Source organism: Pipistrellus hanaki (genome assembly GCF_964339955.1).
Source record: "Pipistrellus hanaki genome assembly, chromosome: 3".
Classification (NCBI taxonomy): domain Eukaryota; kingdom Metazoa; phylum Chordata; class Mammalia; order Chiroptera; family Vespertilionidae; genus Pipistrellus; species Pipistrellus hanaki.
In genome coordinates, this window is record NC_140505.1 from 185178200 (window position 1) to 185197772 (window position 19573).

At 57.6% G+C, this 19573-nt stretch overlaps 1 protein-coding gene across 1 annotated transcript in view; it reads right to left on the minus strand.

Moving 5' to 3' along the window:
- The window catches only part of RPL3 (ribosomal protein L3), a gene marked incomplete at its 5' end in the record, with an annotated part of 98990 nt that extends 84091 nt beyond the window's left edge, over positions 1–14899 (minus strand). Inside the window, one exon of the mRNA XM_084880028.1 lies at positions 14895–14899. Coding sequence (XP_084736154.1) covers positions 14895–14897 — 3 coding nt within the window. The remainder of the gene's footprint in view (positions 1–14894) is intronic.
- Between the last annotated feature and the right edge of the window lie 4674 nt (positions 14900–19573).

Here is a 19573-nt window from a genome sequence, read left to right on the forward strand (position 1 = left end):
ACCGCTGGTGCCGTGGCCGCGAAACCCGCCAGGAGCCACTTGGCCGCTGTGACACTGAGCTCCAGGGAAAGGCGACCGATGTGCCCTTTCTGCGGCTGGTTCCTTCCTGTCACTCAGGCCTCCTCAGAGAGGCCGCCCTGTCCCCCCAGCCTCACCGGCCCATCTCTGTTTAATCTGTCTCACAGAAACTCCTCATTTTTCTGTTTGTCTCTTAACTCTAAAATGTTCGCCCGCTCATGAGGGGGGTCTTTGTCTACTTAATCCTTGGGTCCTGGCTCCAAGGCCCATGTGGTGGTGAATGAATGAATGAATGAATGAGTGGATAGCTGTGTGAGCTGCTTGAGCATGCTGAGTCTAGGTTTCCTCGTCTATAAAATGGGGATCGGAATAAGAAGGCCTGGCATGTCTGAGCCTAGAGGTAAGAATGGCCCTGACCCGCGGATGTGCAAGAGGAGGACTGGGACTTCTCAGGAGCTGAGATTTCCGCCTCCGCCACCGCCACCCCGGAGCGCACTGTCAGGTCCCTGTGGTGAAGGCTTCCCTGGGCCCTGAGAGAAGCAGGTGCCTTGAGCTCCCCGTGGAGCCAGGCGCTGAGAGTGGTCGTGGCTCCTGCCTCTGCCTGGAAGCCCAGAGGGAGCTCTCCGATGGCCCAACCATGTTTCCAACAAGGACATCTTTCATGCGTCTCCGTGCCAGGGCCCTGCTCTGAAACCAAACAAGGACACGCCGCTGCCATTCCAGGGCTCAGCCTGAGCCTGCGCTTTGTTCCCACGCAGAGCAGAGGCGCTGTCCGCCCAGAGCAGAGCCAGGCACTTGACCTTTCCGAGCCTGGGCGGCCTCCTCCGGGGCAGACGGTCTGGCCCTGGCCTTGGGGAGACTGGCACCAGGTCACAAACTCCATTCCTGCCTGAGACCCCGGAGGGGGCCGAGGGCCGAGGGCCGGGTGGACCAGTTGTTCTCCCAGGTTACAGGGAGTGGGTGGGGTAGGGGGCAGGGTGGGTTTCAGAGCCCCCCCATTGCCTCGAGGCCAGAGCCCCTTGGCTGTCTCCACGTCCTCCACAACCAAGCTCCCACACCGGTCACTTCAGCAAAGCCGTCTGGGGTCCTGGCAGTGCTGAGCTAGGCGACCTGCCTAGAGCCAGCTCCTGCCTCCCGGAGTCATCGGTGCCCACTGCTCTCCCCCAGCCCTGAGAACGCCCGCCACGGGTGGGAACTTGCAACGCATTAAACTCCTCAGGGAGGTCTCCGGGGGCCCCCAGGCAGGGACTTTGAGGGCCCACTGGCCCCCACTTGAGAGAGGAGGCAGTAAAGCACAGAGGGGCACAGGAGTTTAGGGAGCGTGATCAGGAGACATTTCTGCTCAGAATCAGCCAGAGCTTCCCCGTGGCACCGAGTTGAGTGTTGCAGGGGCTGCCCTTGGAGGTGGGAGTCCTGGTCATCAGGGCGTGTGAGCAGAGGCTGGTGCCGGCCTGGCACTTGATGGGGTGGGCGAGGATTGAGCTGCGGCCCCAGCCTGGCTCCCACGGCCCCTCACACTGCTGGGACGGGCTCAGCTTGTGCTTCTGTGTCTGCTGATGCTCTCCCTGCTGCCCGGAGGCCTTTTTCACAGCCGAGAACTATCCATCCTCAGGACCCAGCTAGCAGCCCCTGCAGGAACCCCTGCCCTGCTCAGCCCTCTCCCGGGCTCCTTGGCTGCTGTGGGCTCGGGGCAGGGCTGCCATGAACCCGGGGCTCCTGGCGAGGACCCCCAGTGCCCAGCACACAGCCCGGCTGTGGCCGTGAACTGAGCTGGACCCAGGTGTCTGAGGGAAGGAATCGGACCCCACTCAGACCCGGGGAGGGGCAAGGACACACAGTGACTTTCCTGGTCTCTTCTTCCGCAAAAACGTATTAAAAATGATGTTTTAGCCCTGGCTGGTTTGGCTCAGTGGATAGCCCGAGGACTGAAAGGTCCCAAGTTCGATTCCGGTCAAGGGCATATGCCTGGGTTGTGGGGCTTGTGCAGGAGGCAGCTGGCCCAGACCCATGATTCTCTCTCGTCATTGATGCTTCTGTTAGGTCGAGGCCGCAGGGGGAAAGTCCAGAGCGAAGTCCAGAGCTGATGCAAGGCAGATGGTGACAGATAACTGGCGCCTTCCTAGACCCCTGGAATCCCACCCCTCTCATGCCCTCCCCCTCCCCCGTAAACAGCTGTATAAAAGAGGTACCTGTGCTGCCTTTTGGCGGGAACTTCCCTGGCCCACCCCGACCAGCGAGCTCCGCCCGGAGCGCAGATTAAAACCTCCCCCTTTCAATCGCCCGGACTCCGTGTCTCGTCTCCTGTGTCGCAAACCTCTGTTTCTATCTCTCCCTTCCTCTGAAATCAATTTAAAACACACACACACACACACACATCTCTACATCAGTTTAAGAAAATGATATTTCACCACTGCATTGGTATAAAGACAAATATATTTATCATGAAAACATTTTGAACTGGAAGTTAAATTTTTTGTTTTTATTGAAGAGAAAGTGAACCGTTTCCGTGGGCCCATAAATACGGTGAGCCCGAGGCTCCGTGCCTGCTGTGCTGCCGCTTGGGGACCGGCAGGGCCTCCGTCCATTTCCTTAGTGAGGTCCCAGCCCCAGCTTTCCTGCACCGAAGGCCCCAGGGTCCCAGACGCAGGACTGAGGTCCGAGAAGGGTCCGAGAGCAGGTGAAGAACACCGGAGAGGAGGCCCCTCGCCCAGGCTGTATCTCCTTCCCGCCACCCTCTCTCCCTCCTCTTCCAGCAACAAAGCAGGCTGAGCCGGGCTGTGGCTGGGAGGACAAAGAGGCGGGAGCCATCCGTGAGTCATTAGCATCCTGCCCCGGAGCGGCTCTGTCTCCTGGGAGATACACCTGCACCTGGAACTGCAGACAGAACGGCCCTGAGACGCAGGCCGAGTGTGGCCCTCTCCCTGCCGGTTCCGGGAAGCCTCCCGGAGTGGGGGGCTTGGCTCGGGGTCCTGGAATATTTCTGGGGGGTAGAGGCACCCCGAGACTGCCAGGCCGGTCTTCCCCTGGAAGCTTTGCCAGCGATGCAGATGCACCTGCACCAATGTCTCCCCCTCGAAGCCCGGCGCAGACACAGAGGGGCTTCTTCCTTTGGTTCTCTCCCAGGTAGAAGCCCGCAAGGACGGGCAAGCAGGACAGGAGAGCAAACCTGCACCGTTTCTTTTTCTCCCTTTATTTTTCTCGGGGGGGGGGGGGGGAATGGGGTGCAGATCGGCATCGTGTTTGAAGCGGGAAAGTAGATGGAGGATGGCAACTGACTTAGGGATTCAGAAAAGCCCCCTCCGATGCCCAGCGCGGCTCACCCCACAGAATTGCCAAGGGTTCAGCCCCAGCCGGACCCAAGGTGGGGTAGTGGGTGGAGGCAAAGTAACGATCAGTCAGACCCTCAGATCACTCCCGGAACTGCCAGGCAGTCACCCCGGACCCATCAGAGGACTGGTGGTTCTCTGGTGATGGGGAGCCGGGGGTCCCTGGCCTAGGGAGAGGGCAGGCACCCCAAAAACAGCCCAGAACCTGGGGGCAGTGAGGCCCACCCCCCCACCCCACCCTGGCAGGACACTGAAGCATCTTCCCTGGAGAACTGGGTCCTCCAGAACAAATTCCTAAAAACACTGACTTGTGCCGAAACCGGTTTGGCTCAGTGGATAGAGCGTCGGCCTGCGGCCTGAAAGGTCCCAGGTTCGATTCCGGTCAAGGGCATGTACCTTGGTTGTGGGCACATCCCCAGTAGGGGGTGTACAGGAGGCAGCTGATGGATGATTCTCTGTCACTGATGTTTCTAGCTCTCATTCCCTCTTCCTCTCTGTAAAAAAAATCAATAAAATATATTAAAAACAAACAAACAAAAAACAACAACACTGACTTGGGGGGTGGGGGCGGCAAACCAGCACCCCCAGATCTCCCTTCAGTGCAGTACAAAGGTCTATCCCAACGCGCCCCGAGGGACAAGGCGACTCTGAAGGTGTGTGTCTTGAACTTGGATAAGTAAGTAAGGTGAAAGTTAAAGAAGACAAAGAGCACCAGCCATTACCTTATGAAAAGATACGTCCCACTCCCAGGAAATGAAAAGAGACGTCCACACCAATGTTTACGGCAGCATTGCTCTTCACGGCTAAGAGACAGACCATCCGAACGTCCAGCTTCGGGTACATGGATGAGCTGTGTAGCCACGCAATGGAATATGACTCGGCCATGAAAAGGGATGGAGTGCTGACACTGCTACAAGGAGGGTGACCCTCGAGGACATTCTTCTCAGTGAAAGAAGCCAGAGCCCAAAAGTCACATACTGTTTTACTCCTTTTTTTTTCTTCTTTTTTTATTTTTTTTATTTTTATTTTTTTTTTCTTTTTTTTTTCTTTTTTTATTTTTTTTTTCATCAGATTTTATTTTATTTTTTTTTAATTTTATTTTTTTTAAATCAATCTTTATTGTTCATATTATTACAAAGGTTCCTCATTTCTTCCCCCCTCCACCAGGTTCCCACCCCACCCTCTGCCCCCTCCCCATCCCCCATTGTCCTCATCCATAGGTGCACAGTTTATGTTCAGTCTCTTCCTCCCTCCCTTTCCCCGATAGTAAATCCCTTTTCAGATAGTAAATCTGTTACTTAGCATTTTCTCATATCAATAATACCTCCACATGCCCAATGATACACTTCACACAAAAGACATTTTCAAATAGGTCAACCAGCCTCATCCAGGCCCCACCCAAGGCACTCACAGATCAACACCCCACGCTATACTAACTCAACACATCCAGATCTAAGCCTTCATCACTTGATTCAGCAGACCCTCAAGTTCCCGCAAAAGTTTCCAGCCATGTCTGAGAGGCAGCCGTGGGCAGGTACAGGCGAGGAGCGAGCTGTTTCGGGCCTGGCTGCTCCGGGCCTGGCCTCTGTTGCTCTGGTTCGTTCCAAAACCAGCTGCTCCGGGTCTGGTCACTGCCGCTCCCGACCTAGTTGCTCTGGACTTGGCTGTTGCTGCTACAGGCCTGGCCGCACCCGACCCGGCTGCTCTGGGACCGGTTGCTCCGGTCCCGGCCGCTCCGGGCCTGGCCGCTCCCAGCCTGTCAGCCGCTGCTCCGGGCCTGGCTGCTCCCAGCCTGGCAGCCGCTGCTCCGGGCCTGGCCGCACCAGACCCGGCTGCTCCGGGCCTGGCCGCTCCCAGCCTGGCAGCCGCTGCTCCGGGCCTGGCCGCACCAGACCCGGCTGCTCCGGGCCTGGCCGCTCCCAGCCTGGCAGCCGCTTCTCCAGGCCTGGCCACTCCCAGCCTGGCAGCCACTGCTCCGGGCCTGGCCGCACCAGACCCGGCTGCTCCAGGCCTGGCCGCTCCCAGCCTGGCAGCCGCTGCTCCGGGCTTGGCCGCTCCCAGCCTGGCAGCCACTGCTCCTGGCCTGGCCGCACCAGACCCGGCTGCTCCGGGCCTGGCCGCTCCCAGCCTGGCAGCCGCTGCTCCTGGCCTGGCCGCACCAGACCCGGCTGCTCCGGGCCTGGCCACTCCCAGCCTGGCAGTCGCTGCTCCGGGCCTGGCCGCACCAGACCCGGCTGCTCCGGGCCTGGCCGCTCCCAGCCTGGCAGCCGCTGCTCTGGGCCTGGCCGCTCCCAGCCTGGCAGCTGCTGCTCCGGGCCTGGCCACACCAGACCCGGCTGCTCCGGGCCTGGCCGCTCCCAGCCTGGCAGCCGCTGCTCTGGGCCTAGCCGCTCCCAGCCTGGCAGCCGCTGCTCCGGGCCTGGCCACACCAGACCCGGCTGCTCTGGACCTGGCCGCTCCCAGCCTGGCCGCCGCTGCTTGGGCCTGGCCGCACCCGACCCGGCTGCTCCGAGCCTGGCCGCTCCCAGCCTGGATGCTCCGTGCTTGGCTACTGCTGTTCTGGGCCTGGCTGCTCCCAACCAGGCTGCTCTGGGCCGGGCTTCTCCGGGCCCAGCCACTCCGTGTCTGGGTGTTCCTGGACTGGCCACCCTGGGCTTGGCCGCCTCTGCCTCAGGCCTGGCTGCCACTGCCCCAGGTCTGGCTGCTCCAGTGCTGGCCGTTGATGCTCTTGTTCTGGCTGCTGCTGCTCTGGGGCCTGGCCACTGCTGCTCCGGGCCCAGTTGCCACTGCCTTGTGCCTGGCCACTCAAGGCCTGGTCGCCGCTGTTCCAACATTCTGTCCCTTTTTTCTCTTTTTTTTTTTTCTTTTTTAAAAAACAAAAACAAAACGCATTTATGTTGCAATGTTGGCTGGTGCGTTGAGTTCTGACTTAGTCTTTGATTTTTCAAGATCTTCTTTGTATTCTTTCTTAAGTAATTTTACTATCATTTGCTCTCACTTGATTTCTTCACAATGAGCACTTCTTTGGTTTCTTCCTCCTTGTCCTGGGAGCTCAGCAGGTTGGCCTGTGGCACCCCTTTGTTCTCCGCGGGCTCCCGTGCTGCTCCAGCCTGTTGCCGGGGTCGGCGCCGCCCAGGAAGCAGCCCCCGTCCTTGGCTCCATTGCCAGCGCTCAGCAGTCGAAGGCTCAGGGGCACCCCCCCCACTGGGGGCCCCATCGCCCGGCTCCTTGCTGGCGCCCGGCTGGCCGGTGTCCGGCAGGGGCTCCTGCTCCTCGTGGCGTTCCTCCAGTCTGGAGCTTTCTTTCTCCCTCCCACTAGGGGAGTCCAGGATCAGAGTCAACAGACTGTCCTCTGCGCACAGTGTGCGCGACTCCGGGGGCTCAGCCTTTCGCCCTGCTCCCAGGACTCCACCTCACAGCTCCGTCTCCCCCTGCCCGAGCCTGGGTCCCCAGGGACTGGCCCAGACCTGGAGTTCGGGGCGGTCTGGACTGAGGCTCAGAGCTGCCGCCGGAGGCTTTGTTTCTTCCGGCTAGGGTAATCCAGCATCAGAGTCAACATTCAGTCCTCTGCGCGCCATGTGCGCGCGACTCCGGGGGCCCCGCATTTCGCCGTCCCCCGGGATTGTCTCCCCCTGCCAGAGCCTGGGTCCCCAGGGTCTGGCACATAACTTGGGGCTCAGCGCTGCCGGTTCGGGGGTTCAGCCCAGGCTGGGGGTTCTATTTCCTTCCTGCTAGGGAACGCCAGGCAGCACCCAGCCCTCTCCTCCTCTCCGGCTGCGACGTCTCCGCGCGCGCGTGCGTGCGAGCGCGCAGCATGTCTCCGTACCTTAGGCTTTTTTTCAGCTCCTCTGATTTTCCTTCTGGTTTTCTCCCTCCTTCCTATTGTAGAGTTTTCAGTCAGTCGACTACCTGTAGCTCTGGGCAATGTCCACTCTACATTTTAGTTGTATTCCCTTGAAATTGTTGTGAGCTGCTGCGGCTAGGTGTATACCCGAGCAGCCATCTTGGATCCTCTTTTTCTTCTTTTTTTAAAAAAAAATATATTTTATTAGTTTTTTACAGAGAGGAAGGGAGAGAGACAGAGAGCTAGAAACGTCGATGAGAGAGTAACATCGACCAGCTGCCTCCTGCACCCCCCCTCCCCCCCCCACAGGGGATGTGCCCGCAACCAAGGTACATGCCCCCGACTGGAATCAAACCCGGGACCTTTCAGTCCGCAGACCGACGCTCTACCATTGAGCCAAACCGGCTTCGGCTGTTTTAAGCAGAATGCCAGGAATAGGCAAATCCACCGAGACAAACAGCAGGTGAGTGGCTGTCGGGGCCAGAGGAAGGGAGGACGGGCGTGTCTGAGGGACCAGGTGTCTCTCTGGGGCGATGCGGAGGGTGAAACAGGAGAGGAGTGGGGGTTCCACAACATTGTGCTGTCCTAAACGCCCCCAGGATGGCGCACTTCAGAATGGTTAATTGTATGTTACACGAACTTCAGCTCCCATCAGAAGTGCACAGAAGACCAGGCACAGAGCCCAGGTTTCAGGTGACGCCTTAGCTGTAGAGAGAGAACACCTGGGTTAACACGAGGCTCAGCTCCCCGCAGACAGGTGAGGCGGGCCACAGACTCCATGTGACTGACTCTCTCTCCAGTGCTCACGTGGCATCTTACGATTTATTTATCATTACTTCAATCCTTACTGGAGGACATGCTCACTGATTTTTTAGGGGGGAGGGAGGAGGGAGTGGGGGGAGAAACATCAATGTGAAGGAAAAACATCCATCGATTGCCTCCTGAGCAGGGATCGAACCCACAGTTTCCGGGTGTGCCCTCACCGGGAATCGAACCCACAATCTTTCAATGCACGGGGTGACCCTCCAGCCAGAGCTCCAGTGGTTACTTTTTAAAAAGGAAAAAGAAACAAGTGCCATTAATTTTGATGCGATAGTTTCTTCTCAATATAGCCAAAATGTTGCCATTTCAACATTGCAACATTGTTAATTACTAATCAATATATAAAAATTACCAATGAGATCTCTCCTTCATTCAAGTCTTTGAAATAAGGGTGAGCATCTCCAGGTGGGCTGGCCGGTTCCAGGCTTCAGAGCCTCCCCCCGCCCCCAACCCCCCCCCAGTACGGCTCTACGAGCCCGCAAACTGGAGCCTCAGGACCTCACCTGAGTGGATGAGGGGTTAACCTTCAGTGGGTTTTGAGTCCATGAATTAAAACAAATTGGCTGTAATTGTGTTTAGGATTATCGAACCATCGCTTTAACAATAAGTCCTACTGCTGGTGGCCAGAGGGAAGGTGGGTTGAGGAACTGGGTGAAAAAACACACAAGGGGAGCCAAAACCGGTTTGGCTCAGTGGATAGAGGGTCGGCCTACGGACTGAAAGGTCCCAGGTTCGACTCTGGTCAGGGGCATGTACCTTGGTTGTGGGCACATCCCCAGTAGGGAGTGTGCAAGAAGCAGCTGATCAATGATTCTCTCTCATCAATGTTTCTAATTCTATCCCTCTCTCTTCCTCTCTGTAAAAAATCAATAAAATATATATTTTTTTAAATGAGGGGATTAAGACGTACAAACTGGTGGTTACAAAACACTCACGGGATTAGTCAATAATGGGGTGCTGATGGGTACTGGGAATATCGGGGAGCACTTTGCGAAGTGTCTGATTATCTGACCACTGTGCCATACACCTAATACAAAACAGTATGGAATATAAACTGTGATAAAATAAATAAAGATAGAAAATAAGTCCTAACTTAAATGTAGAATCGTCACAGGACCCACATCGAAGCGTATACCCCAAAACACTGAGACCAGGGGCTCGGGCAGACATTTACACACCGTGTCATAGCAGCCTTACAGCAGCGGGAAGGCGAAAACCACCCGCCGGTGGAGGATGAATGGATAAACAAAATGTGGCCCGTCCGTACAAAGGGATGTTGTTCATGAAAAGAAAGGGAATTTGGTCACGGCTGCAGCAGGTGAACCGGAGGAGGTGGCGCTGAGTGCCATAGGCCAGCCACAAAGGACAAACTCTCGTGACCCACTCGTGTGCCGGCCCGGAGGCGTCCGAGCAGACAGAGCGGAGCGGCGGCTGCTGGGCTGCGGGAGGGGCGTGGCTGATGGATGGGGACAGCTTCGATGTGGGGAGATGGAAGGTTCTGGAGACGGACGGTGGTGATGCCACACACAGTGCACGTGTCCTCAATGCCACTGAGCTGCCCTGTGGGGCCCCCTTTCACGTCCCGCGTGGTTCAGGGTCCCGGTTCAGGGTTCGGGTTCTGGAGAAGGGCCGCACACAAATGAAGCGAGACTAGAAGAAGTTTAATTTGGCGATACAGGGGGCCAGGCGGTAGTCCAACTCTAGTGGGAGAACTACCCAGGGCTCTGGCCCTGCTGGCCCTTTTATCGAGGCTGGGGGGGAAACAGCCATAGTGCTTAGGCAGGAAATAACAGAAATGTACATGGGACACACAGAGGTGGAGGCTGCTTCGGCTAACAATGGGCTAACAATGTCTCAACTAAAGGGTGAGTGGTTAGAATGTTGTTGACCAGCCTTCCTGGCTTCCTGTCCACATCTCTCTGTTAGTGAAACAGTAACTGGTTTCTGGCACTGATGGTAAATAAAATGTTACATGTGCGGAATTGACAGGACTACTCCAACCATGAAGACAGAAGAGAAGCAGTCCAGAGATGGAAGATGGTGATGAAGCCTTGCCATACCAGCTGACAGCAGCTGTGTGTCACTGCAGGTTGCCCAGGACCAAACCAGAGAGGATCGGACCTGCATCACCACCATTTGCCCACCATCCAGAACTGAAATATCATGGCTGACACGTACACATAAGGAACTGCTTGACGTTGAAATTGGGACTCGAAAGAACTGTTGGCCCAGAAAGGAACTCACCACAGACTGATTCATATGCCTTTCAGCATAACCATGATGGCTTGTCTCGCTTTCGGTTCTTATACATATATTTCCAGTAGGACATGATCTCACTCATCTGGGGAAAATGAACAACATAGACGGATAAACAAGAATAGACCCAGAGATAAGGAGCCATGGGTCAGACTGTTGGACCTCAAAGGGAGGGTGGGGATAAAAGGCAGAGATCAACCAAAGGACTTGTGTGCACACATATGAGTCTAACCAGTGGTTGAGGACAATAGGGGGGTGGGGGCATGAGTGGGGCGGGTGGAGGATTGGAATGGGGGGTTGAGGGGAGGTCAGTGGCTTTGTGATACCTTAATCAATGAAGAAATTAAAAAAAAAGAAAAGGTTACGTGTGTTTTACCGAAATCAGATAACGAAGTCCTGCTGCCAGCATGGGCTGGGGCTGCTGAGACTTAGTCACCGGTGGCTGATGAGAGCCGAAGGGGAGACGCACGTCCGCCCAGGTTCCCACCCGGCCAGGGCCTCGCAGGTGAACGGAGAAGGAAGGAGGAAGGCCCTCGCACTGCAGCCAAGGCGACCCGGCCCTAGAGAGCCAGCCCCTTGGAGCAAATCTTTTTTTTTTTTTTTTTTTTTTTTTTTTAGTATTAACCATTCATTTACTTTTTTTTTTTTTAAAAGGAGCTCACTTTATTTTTTTTTTTTAAATATATTTTATTGATTTTTTACAGAGAGGAAGGGAGAGAGATAGAGAGCTAGAAACGTCAATGAGAGAGAAACATCGACCAGCTGCCTCCCGCACACCCCCCACTGGAGATGTGCCCGCAACCAAGGTACATGCCCTTGACTGGAATCGAACCCGGGACCTTTCAGTCTGCAGACCGATGCTCTACCACTGAGCCAAACTGGTTTTGGCTACTTTTTTTTTTTTTTTTTTTTTTTTTTTTAATTTTGTTGATTATGGTATCACATAATTGTCCTCATCCCACCATTCCCATCCCAAACCCCTCCCTACATATACCCCCACCCCCCTGTTGTCCATGGCTACCAGCTAGGCCCATATGCATGCACACAAGTCCTTTGGTTGATCTCTCCCTCTTACCCCCACCCTACCCTATTTTCCCTCTGAGGTTTGAGAGTCTGACCGCTGCTTCTCTTTCTCTGGGTCTGTTTTTGTTCATCAGTTTATGTTGTTCATTATTTCCTCTAGATATGTGAGATCGTACCCTTGTAAGAACTGAAACTGAGACAAGCCATCATGGTTACGCTGAGAGGCAAATGAATCAGTCTGTAGTGAGTTCCTTTCTGGGCCAACAGTTCTTTCGAGTCCCAATTTCAATGTCAAACAGATCCTTATGTGTACATGTCAGCCATGGTATTTCAGATCTGGTTGGTAGACAAATGGTGGTGATGCAGGTCCGACCGTCTCTGTTTTGGTCCTGGGCATCCTTCAGCAACGCACAGCTGCTGTCTGCCGGTATAGCGAGGCGTCGTCAGCATCTTCCATCTCTGAACGGTTTCTCTTCTGTCTTCTTGGCTGGAGCACTTCTGTCTATTCCTCTCTGTTACAGAAATGCAGATGGTTTCAGAGTTGTTTTCTTACTTTCGGGGACTTCTGCCCTTCCTGGGTGCAAACTACCTCACCAGCTGCGTCTCCTCACTAAATTCGGGCTGAATTCCACTCGTTCCAGCTGCTCCCTCCACCCGCTCTGGGACAAGGCTCAGGACACGTCTGTCTATCCCGCCGCCATCTTCCCGTCTCCTGGAGCAAATCTTACTGGTTCTGCTCATCTTTCTGACCCTGGTTCTGTCGTTCGCTCTGCTTTGGATGCTGGAGGCGTGCACAGGAGGGTTACAGCGGCTCCGCGCAGTTAGGACACACAGCAATAAAAACCACTGCAGACAACGCCAGGGGCCATGGGAAAACGCTCTCAGAGAGCCTGCACGCGTGGCTGGTTTTGACTAAGGCTGCGGTCTGGCTTCTGGGTCTGTCTGCCTTGAGGCAGGGTCATCTCTGTGTCCCCACGGGCTTGGCGCGAGGGCCAGTCTCAGGATGGTTTCCTGAGTGTGTGAGTGAGAACATGAATGCGAGCGGAGAGTGTTAACGTAAAAAAAAACCCCACACCGAAACCTGTAAAGAATTGTTGTGAATTTATTTGAGCCAAACTGTTCACATAAGCCAGGAAGCAGAACCTCAACGAATTGAGATAACGCTCCGGAAAATGGCGTGTTACATCTGTATTTATACATCGCAATCAAAGGAGGAACATAGATGGGTTATATGAAATTCATTGGTAATGGAGTAAGGAAGTGGGATAAAGCACAGCGGGGGTGGAGGGGGGGTGCCCTGGGATTGGATAAAAAGTGAAATGATGGACACATACTCAGGTGGGTGCAGGAACAATGAACATGACAATGAAGGAATTTGTGTTATCTGTCCTGGCGCCCAGGCACACACTAGGTTGCACAAAAGGGAAGTTACAAGTGACCCAGACATTTCAAGGGTATGTTATCACAGATGCAAAAAGACAGATAGGCTCAGCTAAGGTAAAGGTTGACCTTGTCAGTGAAGATACCGGCCTGGGACGTGACTACCCACCATCACCGCGTTTAAAGTTGAATCTCAGGCCCTCCTTGTGGTGACTGTAGGTCTCTGAGCCTGCAGGACCGCCATGCAGGCCTCCCTGAGCTGTCAGGTCAGCATGTGGCCCCTTCCGTGCACAAGAGGAGGGGGAGTGCATTGTGAGGGAACAGGGGAGGCTTGGCGGGTAGGGGGGGGGGGTGCATCCTGGCCTGCAAGAGGAAGTCTGAGGAGATTGGGTGTCAGCTTTTTAGGGCGAGGCGTACCAAGCTCGACTCTGCCCTGTGATGGCACACCCGGTCCCAGCCTGAGCCCAGCTGTTAGGGGGGTGGCCACAGGGCCTGACTTTCCCCAGAGAGACCCCACTGGGGAGTGAGCCCCACACTCCCTCTTCCTCCCCCACACCTCAGGGCGGGAGCCTCAGGGTGCTGCCTGCGCTGGGGACCCCACATGGCCATCACATGACACGGCATGGCTGTGTGACCGTGGGCTGGTCACCGCCCAGGTCCCAGCTTCAGCTTCTGTCCCCGAGGACGGGCTCAGGGCTGGGGCAGGAACACAGCGGGGCCCTGACTCTCCCGCGGAGCTCCGGGGGGCAGCTCCGGGCCGCGGAGTGACCGTTGTCCGGCCCCTCTCCGGGCTCCAGGGCTGGAGACAGCAGAGCTCAGTGCTGTCTGCAAACACAAATGCAGAGGCCTGGCCGGTGGCAGACGCCCCTCCTGCAGCCCAGGGTCTACCATGTGATCAGTGCCGCTTCCTGCCCTCAGGGCCTGGGTGCCAGCCGCCCCAGGACCCTGGCGAAGGGGGCAGGCGGGGCAGACGCCCTGGCGCTGGAGGACCGGCGTCCATCGGCAAGCAGGAGCTCTGAAGCTCCCGCCGGGCCCAGGTTCAGGCTGGCGCCACCCTTGCCGGCCCTGGGACGTCCGAGCCTCCCCCGGCCTCAGTTTCCACGTCTGCAGAGCGGTGATGGCCCCTCCCGCGTGGACAAGGCCCCTCCTGCCCTGGGGCAGCCGGCGGAGGTAAGGCAGCCGGGCCTCCGCTAGCAGGAGGGGCTTTAAGTGGGCGATCGTCCTGGGGGTCCCTGGAACGGGTGGGCGGGCTGGGGCCGCCTTCCTTCCGAACCAGGGAAGCTGCTTCCTGTGAGCCGCTGAGACGCATCAGGAAGCTGAGAAAAGGGGTGTCAGTTTCAGGCTCAGCTCAGCAGCCCGCTGTGTGGTAGGGGCAGGTCACACCCCGTCTCGAGGCCTCTGCTTCCTCTTTTGGGGTGTGGTCTTGAAAACAGTTCAGGAACGGGCTCCCCAGGAACCAGCTGCTCTGAGCCACCCCTCCCTGGGGCCAGCGTGTGGGGACAGGGCTTTTGGGGGGCGGTATGTCGGGGCCACAGGACAGGGGTGAAGGGCGGGGAGGGCAGGCTGGGCACATGGGTCCGTGTGGACAGACACCTGTGGGCAGCACTCGTGGCAGCAGCGGGGTGGTCTTCGGGGGGTCTTGGTAACCCCCAAGCTTCCCAGCCCCGAGAAGGTGCACATTTAGGTTTGAAAAGGGGCACGCTTGCCCAAACCGGTTTGGCTCAGTGGACAGAGCATCAGCCTGCGGACTGAAAGGTCCCAGGTTCAATTCCGGTCAAGGGCATGTACTTTGGTTGCGGACACATCCCCAGTGGGGGGTGTGCAGTGAAATATGGTAGCAATCATACTTGGGTAAAAACTGCTGTTTGAATTTTAACCTTGCTATCTGACTTCGACCTTCGATTACTTGCTTAAACAATAGGGTAGTTACAGGAGATTGACTCCCACTGACTCAGTATCTTCAGGGGTAGAAACTATAGATAACCTTTAGTTCTGCTTTTGTATTATGGGCAAGATAAGGCCACATTCCAATGTTCAGCAGGGTGTGACTGGGAACCAACCCTGCTGGCTGTCCCCAGTCTTTAGAATTTAGTCTTTAGGATTTAGGAACAGATATGGATGGCCAGTTCTTTGTCCTGAGGGGCCAATCAGGGTTAGCTGAGGCAGTGACATCACCACCGACCTGAGCAAAACCCCTGGACTGGGCGAAATTCTCTCTCTTCCGCCATGCTGCCGGCATGAGTGGGACAGCCCATGCTAGCATGGAAAAGGCTCTTTTGTTTATTGCATCGGACTCGGCTCCCTGGTGGTCCTTGGGGATCATGAATTCGTCTGGGATCCCCAGCCAGGACCATGAGGGACCCCGATCCGAAGAGCCTGACTGGCCACGGTAGGTGTGTGTTTGTCTGTGTTTTTGTGTGAGCGCTCTGGAGGGACTGCCCCTCCATTGGGGCTCTCACCTGGGTGTTTGCCGGCTGCTGCGTCAGCCACAGTTTGAGCCCGGATTCAAATCTGTAATAAATTCTTGCTGGCTTAATCAAATTGGCTTCGGAGGTCCATCTTTTGGGGACTCTCTCCGTAACATGCAGGAGGCAGCTGATTGATGTTTCTCTCTCATCGATGTTTCTGGCTTTCTATCCCTCTCCCTTCCTCTCTGTAAAAAAAAAAATCAATACAATATATTAAAAAAAAGAAAAAAGGGGGGCATGCTTGCTGTCAAGAGCAGCTCCCGACACCTCTCTTACTTAAGACCTCTTCTTGCACAAGCCCCTGTGCCCCCCCACAGAGAAACGTGGCCCCCCAGGTCCTCTGTGGGGGGTGACTCCCCTGTTTCTGGGGGTTCTCCGACAGGGGACGGTAATGAGCTGGGGGGAGGGGCAGGAATGTGACGGAGGGACCCCGCGTGGGCGGCTGGCCTCCTGCCGAGTGGCCTGGGAGTGGCCTGGGCCACTGCTCCTCTGGTCCTGGGACGCAGGGCCTCTCAGCCGAGCCCACCTCCCGCCTCAGGGTGCAGAGTGGCGGGTGCTGCCCCTCCAGTTGGCTGGTGGCCACGGACTCCTACCCATCTTTCTCAGAACAAGCAAGGACCAGCTGGGTGAAGGGCAGGTGAGAAGCCACCGGTCTGGGTTGAGTCACGAGTACCGTGACCCTGAGGAAGCCACTGTCTGGCACACTGCAGACCACAACGGGGGGGCTCAGATGTCATCGCTGTGCAGGCGGGACGCCCGGGGGGTCCCCGGACGGGAACCTGGTGCCACCCAAGGATCCAGCTGGGGCGTCCACCTGACTCAGTCCTGGAGGACTTTTTAACTCAAAAGACCCCAACCCCAGGAGCCTGATGACTCCCGAGTGGACTCGGAGAATGGCCCTCCCTGCCCCCCACCTCACCCCCCTCAGCAGGTGGGTGGAAGCAGCAGTGCCAGCCGGGTACTGTCTCTGTCTGTCAGGAAGAGAGAAGCCCTCGTCCGGTGGGGCAGGGCTGTGGCTCAGGGAGCCGGAGCAGCTGGGCCTCCACGCCTTGTTCCCATTTCTCAAGTGCGACGTCTGGGCCAGCCGGGGCTCCGCTCCCACCCGCACTCACTGGGCCTCCCTCACCCCAGGCCACGTCCTGCTGTTGTCATCCCTGTTTGGGAGAAACCAAGTCCCAGAGGGTGTGTGTGTGTGTGTGTGTGTGTGTGTGTGTGTGTGTGTGTATGACTTGCCCAGGCCACCAGAGGAAGTGCTGACTGTCATGTGCTGTGAGCTTGAGGTTTCAGGGCCTTAAGATGCCAGGACTCGAAGTGTATTGGTTACCTATTGCTGAGTAACAAGCATCCCCCAGTGTGGCTCTGCTCACAGAGCTGGTCAGAGCTGGTCTCTGCTGTGGGCTGTGTAGGCCGGGGCGGACGACTGGCCTCCCACAGTCTGGGTCACTCGCAGGGGTGGTTTGACAGCAAGAGGCTGTCTTCTCCCTTCAGGATCTCTCAGCTTCTTCCCTCTGTGGCCTCTCTCCAGCAGGCTAATCTGTGGCCTTTCTCTAGCAGGCTAATCTGATTTCCTCGTGTGGCCTCTGGCTTCCAAGCTGGAGATGAGGGATGCTGCAGGCCTGGATTCTCTCGGTCACTTCCACCTCACCCTCCTGTCACAGCACCTCTCACAGCGGCCACCCAGGCTCCTGGGGAGGGGAGACAGTGGGCCGTGGGGCTGGGGACCCGTGGCGAGGAATTGTTCGCCGTCTCGGCAGGCATTCTTCCACCCAAGGATCCCGCCTTAGCGCAGACCGCGCCCCGTGTGTCGGGGTGGAGAGTGCATGGTGACCCAGACTCCGGAGGAGGGAGGCAGGACGCCGGGGCCAGTGCAGTGGGGCCCGGATAGGCTGGCCCTGGCCAGGCCCAGGGACCAGAGGCCTCGGAGCCGCTCTCCCCAGGCCCGGCCTTACCCCTCAGCCTGTGCCTCTGAGGGCGAGGCGGCCGAGCCCAGTGGGGAATGAGGCCGGGCCTGCCGCTCCTGCTGGGACAGCATTCTGTGGCCTGGCCTCGGCTTGGCCGGGTGCTGCTGGTGGGGAGCAGGCTGTGGCCAGACCTTGTCCTCCACCTGCCCTGCCCTGCCCTGCCCTGCCCTGCCACTCCCTGAACTGAGGGACTTCCTCCCAATAGCTCCTCCCACCCTACCCAGCCTCTCAGGTTCGGAAATGGTGTCCCCAGATAACGATGTTCATGGGTGTGTGTGCGCGGGGGTGTGTGTGTGCAAATCCTTCCCCCACCTCTACCCGCCCCCCAAGACCCGGGACTGCACAGTGCCCCCCAGTACAGGCCCGGGGGGTGCAGGCCCCCTGCCTCTCGTCAGGTCCGCAGAGCCAGGGCCTAAGCTGCTGCCGATGGACAGGCTGTGAGTTGGCATCACTGGGCTGTGCCCCCACCTCCGTGGGTGGCACCTTTGCCAAAGCAGGTGCTGGCTGTGGGATGGGAGCCAGGGCAGGAGTCGGGAGAGGGGTCTCTGGGTGGCCGGGCCCAGCCCTGCCCTCCCTGTGGTGACCTCTGGAAGGTGGCCGTGTGAGCTCGTGGGGAGTGCCCAGCCGGGTGCTGTGGGAGCGGGGAGGTGTGCCCTATGTGTGTGCACATGGGTGTGCCTGTGCGTCAGTGTGTACAAGGCTTGGTGTGCATGTGTGAGAGTGTGTGCGAGTGTGTGTGCGTGACACTAGGGTGTGTGTCTCCCAGTGGGTGCCCCTGCCGGCAGGCAGGGGGCCCGCTCCACTGGTGCTCCAGGCAGGCGCACACAGGTCTGGGTGTGTGTTCTCCTCCGCGGGCTTGGCTCCTGGTCCTCTAGGCCAGTGGCTGGCAAACTCACTAGCCCACAGAGCCAAATATCAACAGGACAACGATTGAAATCTCTTTTGAGAGTCAAATTTTTTAAACTTAAACTTCTTCTTTTTTTTTTGTTTTTTTTTTTTTGTTTTGTTTTTTTATAAATATTTTATTGATTTTGTACAGAGAGGAAGAGAGAGAGATAGAGAGCTAGAAACATCGATGAGAGAGAGTCATCGATCAGCTGCCTCTTGCACACCCCCCACTGGGGATGTGCCCGCAACCAAGGTACATGCCCTTGACCGGAATCGAACCCGGGTCCCTTCAGTCCCCAAGCCGACGCTCTATCCATTGAGCCAAACCGGTCTCAGCTTAAACTTAAACTTCTTCTAACGCCACTTCTTCAAAATAGAATGGCCCAGGCTGTGGTATTTTGTGGAAGAGCCACACTCAAGGGGCCAAAGAGCCACATGTAGCCCGCAAAACCACAGTCCCAGGGGATCCAGCCCCCAAGCCTCGCTCGCTCCTGCCGGCCAGGGTGCTGTGCTGGCCGGGGCCGGGGCCGAGGCTGGTGGCGCTGCTTAGCCTCCACCTGGCCACTCAGGCTCGCGCCCAGCATCTGTGGCACCCTTGGTCCTCGGGATGAATGAGTCCCGCTGTGCCGGCCAGTCTCTCCGCGCTGTGCCTCAGTTTCCTCGCCTGGGGGTGGGGTGCGTGAGGCTGTGGGGGCTGCCTGGGGAAGGCAGAGGGTGGAGACAGCAGTTTGGGGGCGGTTGCCAGGGCCCAGCTCCCGGTGCAAAAGGCCGCTGGTGTCCGGCCCACATCCGCCTGCAGCCACAGCGCCGGGCCGATGGGAGGGCTTTCCCCGGGCGGCGGTCTTCCCGCCGGGAAGGCTGGTGCTTTCCCGCCGGCTCCTGCCAGCCCCCGTGAGAGCTTACAGACAGGGTGTCCCCCACACACTCAGAGGCCAGCACGGGGTCTCCAGGCCCCTTCCTGGGGAACAGCGTTCACAGCGCGGCTCTGTGCCAGGCTGCGAGGGGCTGGGGGCCCTCAGCCAAGTCAGGCAGAGACCCTGCCCTGCGGCGGCTTCGCTCGGCAGGGGAGACAGGCAAAGGACCCGCAGCAGGGACATCACCTGGAACTAGATGGAGAGACGCTGGGAAGGAAGGAGGAGACGCCGAGGGGTCAGGCCGGGGGCAGAGGGGGTGTGGGTGAGGCATTTGTGCTAAGACGGGTGGGGGTGGGGGTGGGGTGTGTGTGTGTGTGTGTGTGTGGGGAGCGGTCCAGACCGGGAACAGCCATCCAGACAGGGAAGAGCCACCCACACAGGGAACAGCCAGTGGAAGGAGGTGGCTGAGCAGGGAGTGTGGAGGGAGGGCCAGGCTGGGAGGCCCGGTGGGTGGCCCCGGAAGGACCTGGTGTTACTGTGGGTGAGAACGGGGCCACCGCAGGGTCTGAGCAGAGGAGGGAGGCGACCCGCATTCCGGGACATCCGGGCTGCTCTGTGGGGCAGGAACTCAGGGGAGGTAGAGCCATAGAGGGAACAGAAGTCAGAGCAGCCTCCAAGGGGAGGGATCACGTGGACTGGGTCTTGAAGGATGAGTAGGAGTTTTCCCAGAAAG